Below are 19291 nucleotides of genomic sequence, written 5' to 3' on the forward strand. Positions count from 1 at the left end.
TTGGCATCGTCCAAGTCATTTCGCGCGTCTGCGCTGCTGTGCTTGCCATCGGCCCGCCGTTCGGCGCATATCGTGTTTGGCATTGAATCTACGTCAAGATGGATTGCGCAGTGATTCACTTTGGACCGGAATAGTCCACGATACGTCCATTCGAAAAGCGAAGACGGCCGCAGTCTTTTGGGTTTTTTTTCTTTTCTCTTTTTTTTTTTCTTTCTTTTTGGAACGTTTTTCGCTTTTTTTTTTTTTCTTTATTCTCGAAGACTCCTTCTCGCTTTTCCCCACAAGCACTCACCGCGCGCACCTTCCAGCTCTTACCCTTCATCAAGGCAAGCCCAAAGATCCACTGCACCACACCGCCCAGCGTCGCTCGCTTGTGGTACATGCAGGCGGGGAGTGAATCATCATTTAAGCCAGGTGTCGATTGAGATTTTTGTCTCTGCTTTCACCGCGCTTGCTGGGGCGCCGCGTGCTTGTCGCTCTGACCACATTGTTCGAAATCGCGTCATGCAAGAGTGACACACGAGTCAAACACTACATCCCTACGATACACAACGCGCGCGCGAGAGAGACACAGCGACAGAGCGACAGACAACAGCACAGAGCGACATCCACAAGTTGTTCATTCTGGGATGAGGATTGCCTTTGCGCTTGTTTCTCCCACCACCGCCACGCGCCATCGTCACTCCTCCGACCAGGATTTGGTTGAATAGCAACTGACACCTCCATCAACGCAGCAGCGGACGCTCCCTGTTGCTCTGTCCGGCGCACTGCAGTCGCGAATGAATGCCTTTGATTTTTTCGATTTTTTCGATTTTTTATTTTATTTTACTGTTTTCATTGAAACATTTTGGGCGCCAAAAAAATCTCAAAATTCAAATTCGTCGTTGACTTTCGCGCCTTGCCGCTTTTAGTCGATCGGATGGATGTTCAGCCAAACTCGTGCCAGAATCATCGGGAAGGAATCCTCTTGCAAATCGAGTGAGAGTTGAGGGGATTGCGCGATGATGGAGGGGGCGTTGAATGAGAGCAAGCGAGCGAACAGGGCGAGGAGGGAACAGAATGATGAGAGCTAAAGTTTCGCTTTGAAAGCTGCCGATTTTTTTGGATTTTGGATTTCAGACTTGTCCGCGTTTCGACTTTCAACATTCCAACCCGCGAATTTATTCTTTTGATTTTTGATTTTGATGCTGGATTGGCGTTTCCCTTTGAAATTTGTATCTTCATCCACTCGGCGCTTGTTGTCGTGAACATGCATGAAACGAAAACTGTACTTTCGCTCATTGGTAGTTGTATTGCCTTGCGAACATTCTGAAACAGGAGTTTTGTCCGATTCGCAACCTGTAACGCCACCCCTTTCAAGTACAATATCAGCGAAACATGTCTTTTGGCTACGAACCAGGGAACCCCCATTTGCTGGCCGATGAAAACCTCGGCGCTCGCCCGGTGGGCACGAGCACTCACGCAGCTCGCGCCAACGCCAAGTCCATGATGCACGCGGAAACGACATCGTTCACCGCGGCCATGGCTGACGGCAACGCCCTCCAGCCCATCAACCGCAACAACACCGGGTTTGGTGCCCATTCCCGAGCACAACCGCAGTCGGCCGCTCAGCAACCAATCCATCAAGTGCTGAGGCCTGTCGTTCAGCAACACGATGCGAACGTCGTCCAACCGATTGCCAAGCGACCTGCGTTGACCGAGCAGGTTGATGTTAGTCGACAGGAAGCGCGTCCAGACACAGTACGGGACCAAATCGACATGCTTGACCCATTTTTTGTTTTTGTTTTTGCTCACGTCAAGAACATGGCTGACAAACAAACGACACGTTGCTTTCTTTTTCATCTCAGGTTGTGGTGTCGCCCTGGGACCAGGCAGTGCTGAGCAAGAGCGAGGCCGAAGTTCGGATGCGTCAGGCAAACACGTCCAACTCCCCAAGTGAGACAAAACACTGCGGACATGGGTTTTACGTTTGTGTGTGTGTGTGGCGTGTGTGTGATCCGGAAATCTGTGACTCATCCCACCTTATCACTTTGTCTGTTCCCAGTTCCCATGTCGGTCACGCGCGACGGGTTGCCCCGCGCGACCTTTGGCAACCAGCAATTGGCTCCGCTCGACTTGGATGCACAGCCCGCGCCCATGAGCCACACGAAGCGGTCTTACAATGACCTTCGATCATCAGAGATCGATCTGTCGTCACCAAGCTCCTCGCCAGTGCCCTCGGAGCTTGACAAGTCCGTCATTGTGCACCCAGCAGCGGCGGCGGAAGTCGAAGCGCCAGCCAGCCACGCACAGGAGGAGGAACAAGCTGAGGCGTTTGATCTTGTCGCCGATGAGGAGGAGGTATTCGACGTCGATGAAGAGGATCGCGCTCAGAACCGCGATTTTGGCGAGTACATGCCCGAAGTCATGCTTCACTTGCGCGAGCGCGAAATCGCCGTTCGGCCCGCCCCGTCATACATGCAGCGCCAAAACGACATCAATGGCAACATGCGCGCCGTCCTCGTGGACTGGCTCGTTGATGTCGCTCTCGAGTACAGACTCAAGCCCGAGACGCTGTACTTGGCCATTGGCTACATTGATCGCTTCTTGTCGGAGCTGGCCATTGCGCGAAGCAAGCTGCAACTGCTTGGCATTGCATGCATGTTCGTGGCTGCCAAGTTTGAAGAAATCTTCCCTCCGAATGTGCACGACTTTTTCGAAATCGCCGACCGGACGTATGAGGTTGAGCAGGTAACGTGTTTGTTGCGGGTTTGGTTTCTCGTTTGTTTATTTTGCACACACTCTTTCCTCCTTTTTTGCGCCCCAACGGATCCGCCCATATCTAAATTCGGGTTGCTCGCTGATTTTTCTGTGCCAGATTATTCGTATGGAGCAAGCCGTCTTGAAGACCCTCCGCTTTTATGTTTCCCAGCCCACCCTGCTCGAGTTCATCAACCGTGCACTCAAGGTTGTTGGAGCCGACGCGGCCATGACTAGCCTCTGCTATGTAAGCCCGAGCTTCGTCGCACTATTTTTTTTCTCGTTTGGAGAATATTGCGCCAACTCAACGCCTTGCATGATTTTGCCTCTTGCAGTACCTCGGCGAGCTGACGTTGCTCGACGACGCCCACCTTGTGTACCTGCCATCGGTCATCGCTGCGGCAGTGACTTTGGTTGCCCATTACACCTTGACGGGTTCGCCACGCAGCTGGGTGAGTTTCCACCAATGTTCGATCGAAGGGGGGGGGGGCTCGACTTTGCTGGCAACGCGAATCGCAAAAAACCAACATCAAAAAGTCTCACAAAGCAATCCCTTTCCTTGAACTGTGCGAAAACAGACTGCACACATGGCCTACTGGACTGGATACAGCATCGAGGACGTGTGCAAGTGCGCCGCCGATGTGTTTGTCATGTTCCGCAACACGCATCGCATTCCGAGGCAGCCGATCGGGTCGGGCAACGACCGCGACGAACGCAACCGCCTGGCTGCAGTGCATGTCAAGTACTCTGAGGCCAGCTTCCACCGAGTCGCGCTGCTTGAGCCCCCAGAGCAGCTTCCGGAGCAGGTGATGTTTGCTCTCGCGGTGGTGGCACAGCGCGAAGGCCAGATCCGCGAAGAAGAAAACCGCCGTCGAGAACGCCGAACCCCTGCTGCTGTAATGCGGGCGATTTTCCAGCGGGCAAACCCCTTCCACTAAAAAGGATTCAGGTATTGAGGGTCAATGCAGGGAAACACCCATGTCGAGTTTTTTTTTTTTTACCATGTTGGTTGAATTATTTTTGAATTTGTTGGGAAGAATTTGTTTTAATTTTTTTGTGTTTCGGTTGATGAGTGTAGCGATTTGTCGAAGCTTTCTGTTTGTCTGAATACACGATGGTTTGAAAGTTTTATGCTGGGTTGCGCTCAAGAGGAATTTTTTGGCAGGAATTTATAATTCAAAAAACAAATCAACGGAAACACGACGAGCAATAATGGGTGACTGGGTGGGTGGGTGGTGTGAGTGGTGTGGGTGGTGGTGGTGATGATGGCGGCCTAATGGTTGTTCGGATTGAATCTTGTTCACAACCAAGGTTGCCAAGTGACGTCCATGCGACGAAGGTCGTCTAGATTGGTCGCCGTGGCGATCAGCTTGAGTGCGTTTGCTGACACGCGAGTTTGCGAGGACGGGGCCAGATTGATGTCGGAGGGAACAAGCCGAGACTCGTTGCGGGTCGACTCTGCGGCGGTGGTGGGTGCAAAGGCGACAGATTGGAGACGCGACATGATTCCGGCAACGTTTTCGTTGACGCGCTCAATCAGCGGGCGCCCATCGATCGCTGTGCGTTTCGTGTTGGCTGGGTGCGCAAAGTACCACGCAACAAGCTCATCGCGCATGTAAATCGTGAGCAAGTCGTCCAAGTTGGCCTGCACAAAACAAAACAAAACAAAACAAACAAAAAAAAAAAACCAAAGAGTTGCACAACGCAAGAAAATGAGCAAAGTGGTTGGTTATATATCAGCAACTCTCGCAACGAATGGACGTACCTCGGGTTGAGCAAGCGCGCGAGCAACCGACATGAACGCTCCTGTGAAAGGGCCTTCAACGCCAACGCGTGTGATAAAGTGCTCCAAGTTTGGTGTCAAGCGGAAGGGAACTGCCTCCGTGTTTTCCAAGCGACCCGAATGGCTGAAGGCTGCAGCGAGGAAAGATTTTCCACAACAAACAAAAAAAACCAAAAAACAAACGAATCGACAAACCAAAGCAAGACAAAAAGTGAGACTACCGCAACACTTCGACGGCATCCAGTTCTATCAGCAGAGTGCAAGCAGCTTACTTGGATGCAAATCAGAGAGCACAACATTGCCAGAAGCCAAAGAGAAGCTCATTCGGTGCGGGTAGCGTTGACCAAGCAGGAGAATGTGAGAGAGAAGCGACAAGGTTGCAAGCTGACGCGTAATTTGCCGACGGAAAATCCACAAATCAGAGGCTGATTCGAGGCTCCGAGCAAAATAGTGAGCAAGCACGGTTGGCGGGCAGAGAGCGCCCTCGCCATGCGTGAGTTGCTGGAAGGTCTCCCGCGAGGTTGAGACTGGCCCAGGGGCGACGGCGGGCAAATCCAAGGGAGTGCTGACTGGCGCGGGGGAGGCAGAATCGCCTGGCAACACGAGTGCTTGGAAGGCGCGCGCGATGACAGCATCGGCGGGAAGACCGAGCGCAGTCAAGCGATGCTTCAGGATGGCTTCCATCGACACGGTGCTGAGCTCATCGTGCAGCAGACGGGCGTGAGGGGAGAGGGGAATTGGAGCAGGAAGCGCCAGCGAGAGCCCACGACGGTCCGCCTCGCCATCGCGCTTCAGCAGCGGCGTAAGCGAGTTGCAAAGTTGGACGACGCGCTCCTCGGAACGTGCTTGGCGGGCTGACGTGTGTTGGAGAAGGAATGCATACAGCTTGCCGTTGCTAGCACGCACGGTAATGCGCCTGTAGGACGCGCTGTGACGGTAGACGACCTCAACTTCGGGAAGGAACGAAACGATGCACACAGGCTCAAAGAACGGAGATGGCGGTTCCTGGCCACCAAGAGAAGCGGCCTGTTGCGTTTGGATCTGAGCCAGCTGGCTTTGTGCTGCGACGCCATCCACATGCAGAAGCGAGGCTTGCGTCAGTCCTGGAACGTGAATGTTATCGGCCGGAATCTGAGACAGATACCGACTCGAGCCTTCCAACCGAGCAAACCGCGGCAAGCGATCCACGTCGTTCTGGAGCCGTCCGTGCCAGTAGCGCAGTCGCTCAATCACGCGGCGCAGAGAGGAGCCTCCCGGCTGAGCCAAATCAAAGTCTTGGAAGAAGGCCTGCTTGTACTGCGCAAGACTTGGCGCAGCAGACTGGCCAAAGAACGACTGCTGCAATCGCTTCAGGTGAAGCTCGATCTGATGAGGCACAACACCGGGGGCCAAGGCGGTGGCGGCGCGACCAGAGAACGTCGACGTCGTTGCGGGCGCTGCGGTGGCCCGTTGCAGACACTCTGTCAGCAGGGCTTGCAACGTGCGCAGCAATTCTTCCTCGGAGAGCGGTTTGAATCGCGTCGTGAGCTCGTCAATCATGAATTCAATGGTGGAGGCGAGCGCCGGATGCGCCTGTCGGACGACGCTCATGACGCCGTTCACCATCTTTTGAGAGACCGGGGCAGCAAACGGTGCAGGCTTGGCTTGGCCGGGCAGCAGCGATTGGTTTTGCTGCTGTTGCTGCTGCTGAACAAGGGCGCGAATTTCAAGGAAGGTCGATCGAAGGTTGTAATAGAGCGCCTGCGGGAAAGCCTTGGCGACACGTTTCAGAATCGTGGCGACCTCGGCAGCCTCGGGACGAGAAAGCGCTGCAAGCAGCTGCGGAATCCAAGGTAGCCAATATTCGTCCGGAACTGTGTCGCCATGCTTTTCCAGAGCGGCGGCCAACGGGCGACCAGCGGACGCATCGTCAAACGTCAAAAGCCACAAAACACGAGCCAGTAGGTGACGGGCAGTCCGTGGCGAGGATCCTTTGCAGGCGTAGAGGTAGCACGCAATGGCATTCGTCGCAAACTGCATGCGTTCATGGACGGCGACGACAGGCTCGTTGGCGGCGGCTCCAGATGTCTCCGCATCAACACCAAGCTGCGTGGCGCTGGACGGTTTCGCGTCTGTCGCTGGTGGTGGTACAAACATGCCATCGCAGAAGCGGCCCCACTCAGTCCACCCGCGGGAGAAGGTGTGGTCAAGCTGCAAAGAGACAGCGTACTGTTCGTGAGCTCCATCCGAGTCACCGAGGCGGGCCTTGAGCGCAGCTTTCAGCGCAAACAACTCTGCCTGCTGCGCCTTGGTGAAGAATGTCAGGTTGGCGCTGCTCAGCAGTCCCAAATTCTTGGCCAAGTCCGAGCCGAGTTGCAAAGAGCAGCGCGCCTGTTCGCGGAGCTGGCAGAAGGCCTCGTTCACTCCCATGTTGGGCAACGTATACACGCGAGTCAGGAATGTACGCGACAGGCGCGGCAATCGGTGCTTGCGAGCGACATGCGCGAGCGTTGTCATCACCCACGCCGTTTCGTGATCACCACCGTGCATGGCCATCATCGACTGACGAGAACTGAGCGATATCAAGCTCAACTTGTCAATCACGGGTGGGAACTGAAGCGCTTGTGAGACGGCGGAAAAGACCTGCTGGCGCCATCCCAAAACGCCGTACCAGCTCGTCAGCGCGTCAGATCGATTTGGGCACCGCTCGCGCCACGTCTCGAGGATGCCATGAAGCTCGGGCAGCACATGAGACTGGAGGGCAAGCAAGGCCTGGTCAGCGGCGGCCGCCGCTTGAGTGGACACGTTGGCCAGCGAGTTGGACGTGACGGATGTCACCATCGTCTGAAGCAAGGTCCCGAGCACATGCGCAGACTCGGACAATTCAACGAGAAGCTGAGATTGCTGCAAAAGAGAAGCGTGTGTAGCGCTGGCGACATGAGGCATTTCGGGCAACGCGTGCCACTCGCGCAGCGACAGCTGCGTGGCCTCTTCGCACAATCGAACAACCTGGGCAACGCGCTGAGGGACCGAGTCAAAGTAGGGCTTGACTTGGGAGAGGGACACGCGCTGTTGCTGCAAAAAGGCAGTGTACAGGGAGTGAATAGGATCGAGCAGGAGCGAGGCAGCGGTCGAGTAGGTGCGGTGCATTCGGAGCCAGGACGAGTCGGTCTGCGTGTTTTCAACCGAGATCAGCGCATGACGATGCAGTTGCCAGTCGCCGACTTTCAAGGCAGAGTCTAGGAGCAACGCGCCCTGTCCATCGACCTTGGCAAAATCGTTGAGAACGTCCCACTGACCGAGCTCCTCGGCACACGCAGCCCAGCGCTCTTCCCACAGTCGGAATTCTCGACGAAGGAAAACAGGTCGCGACTCTCCTCGAGGACGGTTGCTGTGGTGGAGCATGACGCGCTCGTAGACTTGTTCGGCATGCTCCCACAGGCCCAGCTGCTCGAGCGAGAGTGCGCGAGCAGTCTCTGGCACTTGTGCACGACGCATCCATGCCCCGCGCCACATGTCCGCTTCACCCATGCGCAGATAGAGATCCGACAGCACATCGTTACAATACGCCTCTGCGTCATCGGCCTCTGGCTGAAGGTGTCGTGAATCGGAAGATGAGACAGACCAATCTGCACCCGTCTCGCCGTCCGTCTCCATAGCAAAGATGCCAAACTGGTCAAACTTGGAGCTGGGAAGAACACTCTTCAGATCGACCGCAGACAAGTGTGGAATGTCGGAATGGGGAACGAGGGCGGTTGCGTCGTGCACACTCGCCGCCGCTTTGGCAGCGTAGATGGCATCTTCTCGTTTCGACAGCCCTCGCGTGACCGGGGCGACATCTTCAAGCATGAGCAGGGCAGAGAATGGTGCATTGTGCGTCGTGCCAATGTACTGCAGACAGAACGGAGGCAGTCGCAGAGCAGGAATGGATGGTAAAGGACTTCCGAGCGAGAGGGACGGCAAGCTGCACCGACGAACGGCCTCCAAAACATCCTGCACCACACTGGGCCGAACATGAGCGTGCCGCGCAAGATAGGGTTTGTTGAAAAACGACTCTAGTGAGCTTGCCAGCTCCTCCTGGGTACGAGTCGCTCGGTGGTCGGCCGCAGTCGTCGTTAGAGCACGCCAAATACCGCCAAAGATGGCGAAAAAGAGATCGCGAGTCACTTCAGCACTGCCGTGCAGCAGGTTGCACAGGGCCACCAAGGGGCGCTCCAGCCCTTGCTGACGCGCCGCCGCCAGACTTGCGCGATGGCCCGAAAGGATGGACTCGAGCGATTCGCTCAGACCTGCTGGCTCACCTTCACCCGCCGACGACAACGCGAGGTCGGACTCTTGGCCGCCATCTCGACGCAGCTTGAGAGATTTTCGCGGCTTGTGCGCAGATTGGATGAAGGAACGATCGACGCCGTCAGCAGGAGAAGAAGAGGTGTCCATCGGAACAGTTTCAGTCAACCCGGCGTCGCCGTCGCTGTCGGGCTTGACGTGCATTCGAAGGGATGTTTCAGTTGCCTTTGGGCGCGAAGTCGCCTCCAAGCGGTGGCGGGCGGCGGCACGCGCACTGGAGGAAGGCTGGGCCAGAGCAGATCCAATTTCACCACCGGCATGGCCGATGGCAAGCAACAGATGGACGGCTTGTTTGAGCCAGTAGTGACCCGCAACAGACTCCCATGACTGCACGCTCAGAACGTAGACAAGTCGCTCGACAAGCGTGGTGCCAATGTTCTCATGCATGATGGCCAGGAAGCGACCACGAGCTTTGGCGTCGGACGATTTGAGGCCGGACAAGAACACTGGCTGCAGCAAGACGGTCAGATCTGTTCCAAGCAGCAATGGATCGAGATACACTTGCTCGACAAGCTGCAAAAATGCCGCCGTTGAGCCAGCGGTCGCAGGCGAACCCTTTTGCACCCGCTGGTGCAATCGAGTGACCAGTGTGGAAAACTCAAGTGCCGACGGGAACACCAATGGGCGATGCACAAGCGGCAGCCACGTTTTGAGGGCTTCCGAAATGGTTGCAAACGTCTGGGGAGAGTTGCTACGATCGAGCAACATGGTGAGTCCGTTCATGAGTGCACGACGAGCTTCCGGATGTTCGTGGACTCGATATTGGAAGATGTTGACGAATTCCTGCAGAACAACCGGCCAGGATGTGGTGGTGGTGGTGGTGGTGGTGGTGGTGGTCGTTGTCGTCGTCGTTGTCGCGGCCGTCGTCGTCGCCGTCATTGGAGCAGACGTTGCACTCGCATCAGGGTGCAGCAAATGGTCACGGATTGCTTGGGTGAAAGCCGCCGTCAGGTGAGACATGTGCTTGTCGAGATAATCGGCACGATGGGCGCCAAGAGTGCTCGCGTAGGGCAGAGTACCGCCCAAGACGGCGACCAGAGCGGATAGCGAAGGGGTTGGCGTGTCCGTCACGTCAATGCTGGTTGTGCTCTCCACTTCAGGCTCGTCTGGCTTGGGCTCAGAGTACTGGGCGACCGCGGCCAAATCTCGCGTGACGAGCTCATCAACACAGGCGTAGAACATGTCGAGGGCAGGCCGGTCGGATGCGTTGGCAATTTCATCAGTGGAGCTGGCTTGGAAGGCTGCGACCACGTTCGCGGACGACTCCAGTGCCACAAAGTCCGTCAACGGATGGATGGTCAGCAATGTCCGCAGCACCCCAACGACGCTGCGCCGAATAATCGGCGACGGACGCACGGCGCATCGCTGCAGGCTGCGGGACAAGAGGTTGACGTGAGCCAGCGCCTGTGCCGGTGGTTGCATCTCGAGCGCCAGGGCAAAAATGTCCAGCGCAGTCGCCAAGTTTGTCATGTTCGAGGGAATGGTCAGATCGGCCTGGAGCAGCTTTTCAAAGTACGAGAATTTGATGCTGGCATTAGGCCAAAGCGTCGGAGTGAGGACAAGCTTTAAGAGTTCGAGACAGCGCGTGGTGAGATCGTCCGTGGAGCTGGCACCAGACGACGACGACGCAGAGCCGCTCGCGGCAGCTGAAGCGCCAGTCCCCGAGCTAGAGCTGGGAAGTGGCTCGACCTGGCACGCAACGCGCACCAAAAAGTTGCAAACGACCTCAACAAACGCCGACTGCAACTTGAACGATGATGATGATGATGAAGAAGACGATGATGCGCCGGATGCCGACTGCTGCTTGGTTGCAGGGCTGATGGCCATTCCGCTGTCAACGGTTGCGTCCTCATCGGCGAGCGATGAAGCGGATGAAACACCACCAGTGGGGACGGTGCGAGACGTGACTGGGGTTGTCGCGTTGCTGTTGGGTGCGATGCCAGGCACAGCAGCGGGATCCTGCTCCGATGCCCTTCGAAGTTCCCAGCGAATGATCAGTTCGGCAATGTCCACGGCAAGTTTGCGGTTTTCGAGCGGCGCTGGACCATACAGGCCGATGCGCGTCAACGCGTCGACCAACTGCAGAATGAGGTGACTGCGGTTGTGGTAGAACAGGTCTGGATGCCGCACCAGGATGTGCAGGACGTGGATGAGTTGCGCCAACGTGTGCCCGTCGTCCACAATGACCTTTTTCGTCCATCGCACCCAGAGTGGGAAGCGAGGGTCACGATCCACCGGACCGCGAACAGGAAGCACAGGCACCAAAATGTCGAGAGCCTGACGCACGAGGTGTCGAGCCTCTGGTTGGTGGGCCTTCAGAAGCGACACGTACACTTGCAGAACAATGCGCGGGGGAATGTCAAAAGCTTCAATAATCCGCGCAATAAGCACATAGGCACAGTGCTTGACGTGCGGATCGTCGCTCTTCAGGAAGCTCCAAGCAAACTTGATGAGCTCCTTGCGCATGTCCACCATCTCGCTCGCAACGTGGCGAACCAGCAAGGCAACAAACTGCATGATTTCCAGCTTGAGCGCGTCCGACTGCACCTGATGGGTCAACGCCGAACTAGCGGCAGCGCTTCCAGCTGCGCCGCCGTCCAAAGCATCCAGCAACCCCAACGCATCGTTGGCAAAGATGCCCGAGCTGGTTTCCTGCGAGGCCATGCCGATGATTTTGGAGGCGACAAGGGAAAGCATTTCCTGATCGAAGAGGGTCTCCTCGCCCTGTTCAAACACCCTCGCGCAGATGGCCCTGACGAGGTGTCGAAGAATTTTCGCCTTGGCCGCCAGCGAGTAGGTTGTTCCGGAAAACTCTGACAAAAAGCGAGTCACAATTGCCCGACGCACATCCAAGGGCCATTTCTGTTGTGTGCATTGGAGGAGCATGTGTGCATGCGTAAGGTGAGAATGGAGCAAGAACAAGACCATGTTTTTCCCCCCCCCCGCAACTCCAACCTTCAAAAATAAGCAAAAGAGTCACTTACAACAACAACCTCCCGCTCGAAAAAGACTTGAATAAAGCCGAGGTCGGGCGGGAGCTGCAAATCGCTGCTGACAAGGCCCATTTTGAACAGGACTTCTGTGCAATCGGACTGCGCAGTGCGACAGTAATCAACACAGCACTCCAAGAGCATGACAGCGGCACGATGCTTGCTAAAAAGAATGCTGCAAACGTCCTGCCGTTCACCAGACAGCAGACCCTGCGCAGACTGGACCAAGTCGTCCAGCAAGGACAAAATCCGCTGCGTCACGGCCGGCGAGTCGACCAGCAGGGCTGGCCGGAAGGAAAGAAGGGTGTGGATTGTCATCAGGCCCTGGTACTTGAGCTCGGCCAGCGCTGTCGCCGGACTATCGTCGACGTGCACATCGATACCAATCCACCGAGGGAAGGATTGCGCGTTGCTCGCTGACTGCTGTTGCAACAGAATTTGCTGTTGCTGCTGCTGGTGCGTTTGAAGTTGATTGAGCGTGAGCTGCAAGCTCTGAATACGAGCCTGATGCTGCGAGATGGTGCTGTTAAACGTCTGCTCGAAAAACAAGGGGTTGTCAACGAGACTGATAACGGCTGCGCGCAGGGCTTCTCCCGCAGGCATTCGCAAAAGATGCTGGAACAAGCGCGAAAAGCGCGGCTGCGACAAACGCAGCAAAAAGTAGGGAGCACTTTCACTCGCATAGTTGCAGCAGTACTTGAGGAGCGGCTCCCGGAATGGGCTCGACTCGTTTCGCCCGAGCACGACTTCCAGATCGAGCGTGAGTGAGACCAGCGAGTCCAAGAACTTGAGCGCACTGGGCGGGTGCATGTGGAAGACGTTGAGGATGGCCGTGGCAATCGCGACTTCTTCAGGCTCCTTCCAAAGCCTCGTTGGCGGCGTTTGGGTGGCAAGCAAGAAGCGGTCGGGGTCTGTCCATTTCCGCAGATGCTCGAGTAGCTTGTCGCCGAGTGTCACATTGAAGCAGCTGCCAAGAAGCTCAACAAGCCGCGACAAGCCTGCCAGCAAGGGGAGCGAGAGTTTTCGATGCTCTGCCAGGTTGAGCAGCACGGGCCGCAGCGACTGCTGAAGAATATCTTTTGGCAACTTGTGCTGCTGGACAGTCAGATGCAGTCCAGCAGCGGCGGCGTGCGCCACTTGCGGAGCAGGCGAAGCCACTCCGCGGAAGAACACGGCGGTGCAGCGATTGCGAATGTCCTGCTGGAATAGTTCGTCAAACTCGCCCGTTTCTAGCGCCGTGGCGAGCAAGCTGATGCCATGCGCTCGCAGCGAGTCGATTGGGGTCGGAACTTGTGGCAGGGGCTGGGGGAATGGCAGGCTCTTTGGAAGGAGGTTGTTGGGTTGGTTCCCGTGAGAAATCCCACCCAGGTGCGAGCCATTGCCCTCTTCTGCGCGAAGGAGCGCGATTCCGTCCACGGTCATGCCGACAAAAGCAGAGGACAGTCCGGTTCGCGAAGAAATCATTGCCAAAGGAGTGGCTTCGTGGCGAGCCAGCGCAGCATCGTCTTGCTCGCAAATGACCAGCACTTCCGTGAGAACGCGAGCAAGATCAGAGGAAGAGCTTGCTGCAGCAGCTTGGACCAAGAACGCGAGCGCGTGGTGCAGGCCAAACGTGAGCGCTGACATGCACGCAGCCTGCATGGGCAGCATCCAGCTCCGCAAGGTCTTTGGCAAAATGGTTTGCATAAACACGGCCTGCATGGGCTCGAGAAGCTCTTGCAGCGGTCTACCACACACGCTGGCGATTCGGACAAGCAGCTCTTGCACTTGAGTGCGCACGACAATCTTGGGAGAGACCAGCTCGGGGACCAGGAGGGCGAGAAGATCATTCACCATGGCGCGCTCAGCTTCCGTCCAGGCATCAAACGAGCTGGAAATGGCCACGTCAACCAGCGAGAGTTCCGGTTCCGCCACTTGACTCGTGCGATGCTCGAAGCACGCATTGAAAATGACAAGGATGGTTTCCTGAATGTGCCGCACTAGGCTGACGCTGCAATCTGCCGCGCTGTCGGTGAGCATGAAAATGCACGCGCGAAGAAGCAGGGTGGCATTCTGCTGGACCCAGGGCCGTCCAAACAAGCCGCAAAGATGCGACAGCGCACGACAAGCGCCCACTTTGCGATAGATTTCGCGCTCGCTTCCCAGGGCAACGATTTGCCGAACCAGCGCGTCCGTAACGGCCAAATGGGCAAGAGCAGGCACAGGCAGAGCCAACGCTGCAGCAAGCGTCTCCAACCACAGGTCGAGGTATTGCGCAGCAGCTGGAAACCAGTCCGCGCATTCATGGCCCATGACTGTGACGATTGCGTGCTGAAAGGCCGCCACTTCGTCGGCGCTCGAGGCAATCAGCAACTCACGCGTCGAAAGATGCAAGACCGCGTCCGCTCCGAGAGCCAACGTGTTGATGGCCACCTGACGCACGACCAATTTGAGCGTGTTGGAGGCAGCGGAGGCCAAGTCAGGAACGGTCGAGGCAACGAGGCCCGCACACATGAGGGAGCTCAGCATTCGACTGTGCTCTCGGGCTGCCGCGGTGGGTTGCGCCTCAAGCGGCAGCGGACTCGGGGCGGATGTTGCAGCACTCGTAGCGGCTGCACTGCTGTCAGGGTTGGCCTCGGGTTGAGCAACGTCCGACGTCGAAACATCCATTGCGTCGGCAGGCTTGCTTGCTTCCGTCAAGGTCGCCTTTGCCTCCAGCTCAGCCAGGCGCGGCTGGAATACTTCCAAAATCTTCAAAGCATATGCCTGGACTGCGTCAGAGAGGGCTTCATCTGAAGCTGAAGGCGTGCCGTCAACACACAACGCGGCCAGCAAGCTGGACTCGACAAGTTGCCAAGCATTCTCCCGCAAATGTGCGTCCACAGCAGCGCTGAGCGCGGTCGCAGGGGTTTGGGAAAACGAGTGCAGCGCGCTGACCAGGGCATGAGCTGCGGCACTCGATGCGAGAGCGGCTTCAGCGGTGGTTGGCAGCGACCCAGCAGACGTGGTGGCGGGCTGGGCGCTGGTCATTGCGGACGAGTTTAACACGGTCGTACTGGCCAGAGCAGCCGCCGCCATGAGCACGTGCCCCGCAAATTCAAGTGGAGCATCCAAGGGAAGGCGCAGTTCCGTGCGCATGCTGGGCATCAAGTCGAACGGGACGACAATATCTGCGCCCACTTCCAGGCTACGGACGGGGTTTGGGCTGAGGTCCAGCGTCGGGGTTGCAGACTTCCCAAAGGGAAGGACTGAACCGACGGCCGATGATTCGGCTGGAAGACGGAAGTTTAGGTTTGACGTGTGGTCGAGAGCCACGCGATTGGCCCCACCAAGCTTGCCGAGTATTCGGAATGCGATCGAGCCATACTGCGATTGTGACTGTGACGAAGAGGCGGAGCTTGCGACGCTGCTTGCAGTCGTGGGATCTGGACTGGGAACAATACCAGAGCCCTGCCCGACATTGTTCATCTGCGGTCGAAGCTGCAGCATCAGCCCGAGGCAAATATCGTCTCGGAATGGCTGCACGATCGGGTCAAAGAACGACGGGGCAACATTGTCGAGACAAAGCTCGAGGGTACGCAGCGCCTGGCCCGTCACTTCCGAGTTCATGCGGAGCGCAAGAACAAAGGGAGTCATCAAGAACTTGAGGTACGGAAGCAGGGACGACAGGCGCACGGGAACGGCGAGGCACAATTCGACGCACAAGTCTCTCATCAGCGGGCAGTAGCGGCCAGAGAACGGCTCCGACAGACGCCGATTCAGAGTCTCTAACAGCGACGGAAGCAGCGGGAGAAAGTCGCGATGGATGTGCTCAAATTTGCCGCTACTGATTGCGCGAAAGAGGGCGCGAAGCAAGTAGAGGTAGTTCAGGGGTTCCGGCGCAATCTGTGACAAGACCAGACAGCGGTTGACAATATCCGGGAGCACATATTGTAGGTGGTCCTCGTGCTTGTCTGGAAAAATGGAGATGGCGCCAAACACGAGCTTGAACAGCCGAAGCATGACATTCGACGCGTTCTTGTCCGATGCGCCCAGCACTTCCATGCGGTCGACGAGGAACCGGAGAAAGCGCGACACAAACAGGCGGGACACTGAAATGTTGGCCAGGAAATGTTGCGGGATGGTGGACAGGGCATGGTTGTCAGTGATGCGCTGCAACATCAACGGCAAGTGCGTCTGAACAACTTCAAGGAAGGTTGGTTCATCCAGCGAAATGAATGCGCTCGCAAACATGTCAAACGTGTCCTTCTCGTCTTTGGCAGCATACGCGAATGCCTGAGCCATCGCCCCGGTCGCCCCACGAGCCGCGACGGCTTGGGTGACGGCATTGGCCAGGTGCGAGTAAATGTCAAAGCAGAGCAAGGTGTGTCGAAAGACGTCATGCAACAGGTGCACTTCGTCTGGCTTGAGCACCGGCAAGAGCAAGAGTGAATGCTGGTTGCATGTCTGAATGGAGTGGACAAGCGTTTTGAACCCTGCGACAAGCGTGCGGACCAACAGCCGCAGATCTTTTGTCATGTCTCCCAGCGTCTCGGGGTGCTGAAGAGTCGAAATGCCCGGCTTGGGGCGCTCCAAACCCATGTAGGCCTCAAGGCAGGCGATGGAATCGTCGTCCAGCCCCGCAACGGCGAGAAGGGGAGGAGTCTGGGTGGCAGGAGCGATGGAGCTCACTGATTGCGGTGGACCAGTCGTCACGACAGCGGCTGATGTTGGCGACCGAACATGGACCAGAACCAGTTTCATGAACGGAGAAATGATGCGATTGGTCGAATCAAGCTTGCTGGCAAAGATGGCCAAAATGTGCACCAGCAAATCTCTCCCCGAGCCCGGATCTGCTTCGTCGCGCTTCGTAATGACGTCCGTCAGATTGAGCAGCAGCTTGAGCGACATGTTCTGCACCGAGACCGGCAAGGTTGCGTCAAGAATGTTCTGAGCGTGCAGCTTGATGACGCGCTGTAGCTGATCGATTGTCAGCTCAGTTCGGATGTGGTGGAGCAAGTCGGCAAGCATGCTGAACGCCAACGGGCGCAGTGTTTGGTGTGCGGTTAGGCCGTGTCCGACGAGAACCTATGCGGGGGGGGGAGAGAGAGAGAGAGAGAGAGAGAGAGAGAGAGAGAGAGAGAGAGAGAGAGAGAGAGAGAGAGAGAGAGAGAGAGAGAGAGAGAGCAGGCCAAACAAAAACCCACAACAAAAACAAAAAAGCGGTTGGATCAGAACAACAATTTTTTAACTAGAAAAGCAAGGTGCCATCCATGGCACTGGGCCTCACCTTTGGATCGAGAAGAGAGTCAATGATTGGAACAAATCCACTCCGTAGCTCTCCAGTCAGCAAGTGCCGCATCGCAACGAGCAGCTCGCGCCGTGTGGCAACTGCTTCGTTGGGGCATGATTGCAAGAGTTGAAGGACGAACGGAGGCACCTTAATCACAAAGATTCGTGGAGGTTCGGGCGTTCCCCTCATGAGAAACGCCAAAAACGAGAGTGTCTTGACTTGGCAGCTGATAAAGTCAGCAAAGGCTGTCTTTTTGGCTGGTGTGGCTTGCACCAGATCCAAGGCTGGCGGGGAAATGCCAAAGACATCGAGAATTAGCCGCAAAAACTGACCCATTGTTTGAGGCGGCACCGAGGGTTTGTAGAGCTGCAGCAGCAGCACAACGACGAACGGACACTCGGTCAGCACCTTGAACGAATTCCCTGCGCGTATTGGGCGAGTTGACCGTCCTGCGGCGCTTGCAGACCCAATGTCCAAATTTGCTTCTCCAGTCGTCGCCGCCGCGTTGGCTGCACTCAGACTGGCAACAGACGCTGGTCGCTGAGGTGAAGAAGCCGTCGATGTCGCTCCTGTCGACTGAAAGGCCTGCTCGTACGTCACCGGCATGTTGCGGTAAAACTGCTGGATAATGTTCAAAAAGGGCTGCACGTCTGCCACCAACATGGGCCGAAACGCCTTGTGCAGATCGGTGATGATGCGGACTGCGACCACCGCATTGTCCTCGTTGTCAAACTCTAGCACGTACAGCGCGGTCTTCATAATGTCCCCTGCATGTGGTCGCATCACTTCTGAGGTGGGCAATCGGTTCAACACGTCCATGAGCGTGTTTCTGAGTTTCTGAGTTGACGGACCGAGAGCAGGCGGGGCAGAGGTAAGGGAAAGGAACCAAAAACACAGTGAGAACGGGCGAAAACGACGAAGAGTGCTGCATCTCGCAAAACCTTTTTCCATCAAAAGCAAGCATACTTGTTTCACAGAGTCAGAGTTCTCCAATTCAGGAGCCTCACGAAGGGCGCTGAGGAATTCTGGGAGCAAGAATTTGAGAAAGCTGCCGTACTCGGCGGAATGAACGAAATCAATGCATTCACGGATTTCTGTTGCATGCTCGAGACGCGTCTTGTCATCTCGAGCCTCCTGTGAAGGGACGCGATGCCAAGCAGGCAGATGCGATGCGAGCAGGCAGGGGGTTGAGTGGTTGAAATCAACATGTGACGGCAGAAGCCGCTCTCTCAAGCAAACAAACGAACGGCTCCGACCAAACTGTCCAACAACATACTTGGAATCGTCGTGCATACGCCTCGAGATTCCCACTAGCGAGCGCTTGGATGGTGGCAGATCGCTGCGGGGTGGACGGAGCATTCTGGTTGCTCGGAGGAGCATTCTGCGCCAGCGTGTGGGCAGGTGTTGCGCTCTCCGCTGCTCCTGCAGCCACGGCACTGTCACCGTGCTGCATGGCATCGTTCGACGCCGCAGATGCCGACGACGATGTCGCCAACGGGGAAGTGTCCATGTCCATTACGAGCGCGAATGTCCCAAGAACCGGATTCCGGGGTCGTTGATCGCAGAAAATCAATCTCGCCGTCGCACGCTGGCACACTCGGAAAATGCAAGGTCAGCCGCACACTTGGGCAGCAGCGACTGACGGGATCTGTCAGCACACAATGGAACGAGGAGCCAAAGCGGGGAATGAGCACAGGCAGTCAAACTCACCCTCCCCCGAAAGCCTCTTTCTCCACCCCACTCCTCCCCCAGCGCCCTTGTCAACGCAGACACATGCATGCAGAGTGTGTCAGGGCGAGAGACGGAAGGGGGTGGGACCACCGCGGTGGACGCCGAGCGTGCAATGCGATCGCGATCTCGGCATTTTGGCGCCAACGGGAACGCCCCGTCCCGTCGCTTCACTTCCTGCAACATGCCTGCTTGCTGCTGCTTGCTGATGATGAATGTATAGTGACGAATGTATGGTCGAATGGATCGTTCGATATGATCGAGGGGGGTAGGGACACAGTATGAGTGCAGTAGTTACAAAGGGGAAACGCTCCACTGGAGGGAAGACTGGGAACAACATTGAAAAAGCATCAACCAAAGAACCAAATACTAGCATGCATGGCACGACAAAATCATCGGAGGGCAGAGAGACAGAGGGAGAGCAAAACGATTGAATTTCGTAATGCGAGTCCTCTTGCTTCCAACGCTCAGACA

General features: G+C 56.5%; 2 protein-coding genes across 2 annotated transcripts; one reads left to right on the top strand and one right to left on the bottom strand.

Moving 5' to 3' along the window:
• Positions 1-186: 186 nt before the first annotated feature.
• CAOG_04719 (cyclin A) lies at positions 187-3863 on the top strand. The gene is made up of 7 exons (XM_004347416.2): positions 187-326; positions 1318-1740; positions 1848-1935; positions 2045-2730; positions 2858-2986; positions 3075-3191; positions 3318-3863. The coding sequence occupies exons 2-7, from the start codon at positions 1378-1380 to the stop codon at positions 3675-3677; spliced, it is 1743 nt and encodes a 580-aa protein (XP_004347466.1). The 5' UTR covers positions 187-326; positions 1318-1377; the 3' UTR covers positions 3678-3863.
• A 33-nt stretch (positions 3864-3896) lies between these two features.
• CAOG_04720 (hypothetical protein) lies at positions 3897-18678 on the bottom strand. Its single transcript, XM_004347417.2, has 7 exons — positions 18366-18678; positions 18056-18223; positions 17087-17926; positions 11833-16884; positions 4795-11710; positions 4505-4653; positions 3897-4384 (listed from the first exon to the last, which is right to left on the bottom strand). The coding sequence occupies exons 1-7, from the start codon at positions 18603-18605 to the stop codon at positions 4040-4042; spliced, it is 13710 nt and encodes a 4569-aa protein (XP_004347467.1). The 5' UTR covers positions 18606-18678; the 3' UTR covers positions 3897-4039.
• Positions 18679-19291: the final 613 nt, after the last annotated feature.

Source organism: Capsaspora owczarzaki (genome assembly GCF_000151315.2).
Source record: "Capsaspora owczarzaki ATCC 30864 unplaced genomic scaffold supercont2.7, whole genome shotgun sequence".
NCBI lineage: Eukaryota > Filasterea > Ministeriida > Capsasporidae > Capsaspora > Capsaspora owczarzaki.

Excerpts from the sequence above, each read along its gene's own strand:
- CAOG_04719 (XM_004347416.2), top strand. The coding sequence starts at position 1,378 with ATGTCTTTTGGCTACGAACCAGGGAACCCCCATTTGCTGGCCGATGAA. Across the intron at positions 2,987-3,074 it reads CCATGACTAGCCTCTGCTAT|TACCTCGGCGAGCTGACGTT; the intron begins GTAAGCCCGAGC and ends TGCCTCTTGCAG. Across the intron at positions 3,192-3,317 it reads CGGGTTCGCCACGCAGCTGG|ACTGCACACATGGCCTACTG; the intron begins GTGAGTTTCCAC and ends GTGCGAAAACAG.
- CAOG_04720 (XM_004347417.2), bottom strand. The coding sequence starts at position 18,605 with ATGGACATGGACACTTCCCCGTTGGCGACATCGTCGTCGGCATCTGCG. Across the intron at positions 16,885-17,086 it reads ACTCTCTTCTCGATCCAAAG|GTTCTCGTCGGACACGGCCT; the intron begins GTGAGGCCCAGT and ends CCCCCCGCATAG. Across the intron at positions 4,385-4,504 it reads GCGCGCTTGCTCAACCCGAG|GCCAACTTGGACGACTTGCT; the intron begins GTACGTCCATTC and ends TGTTTTGTGCAG.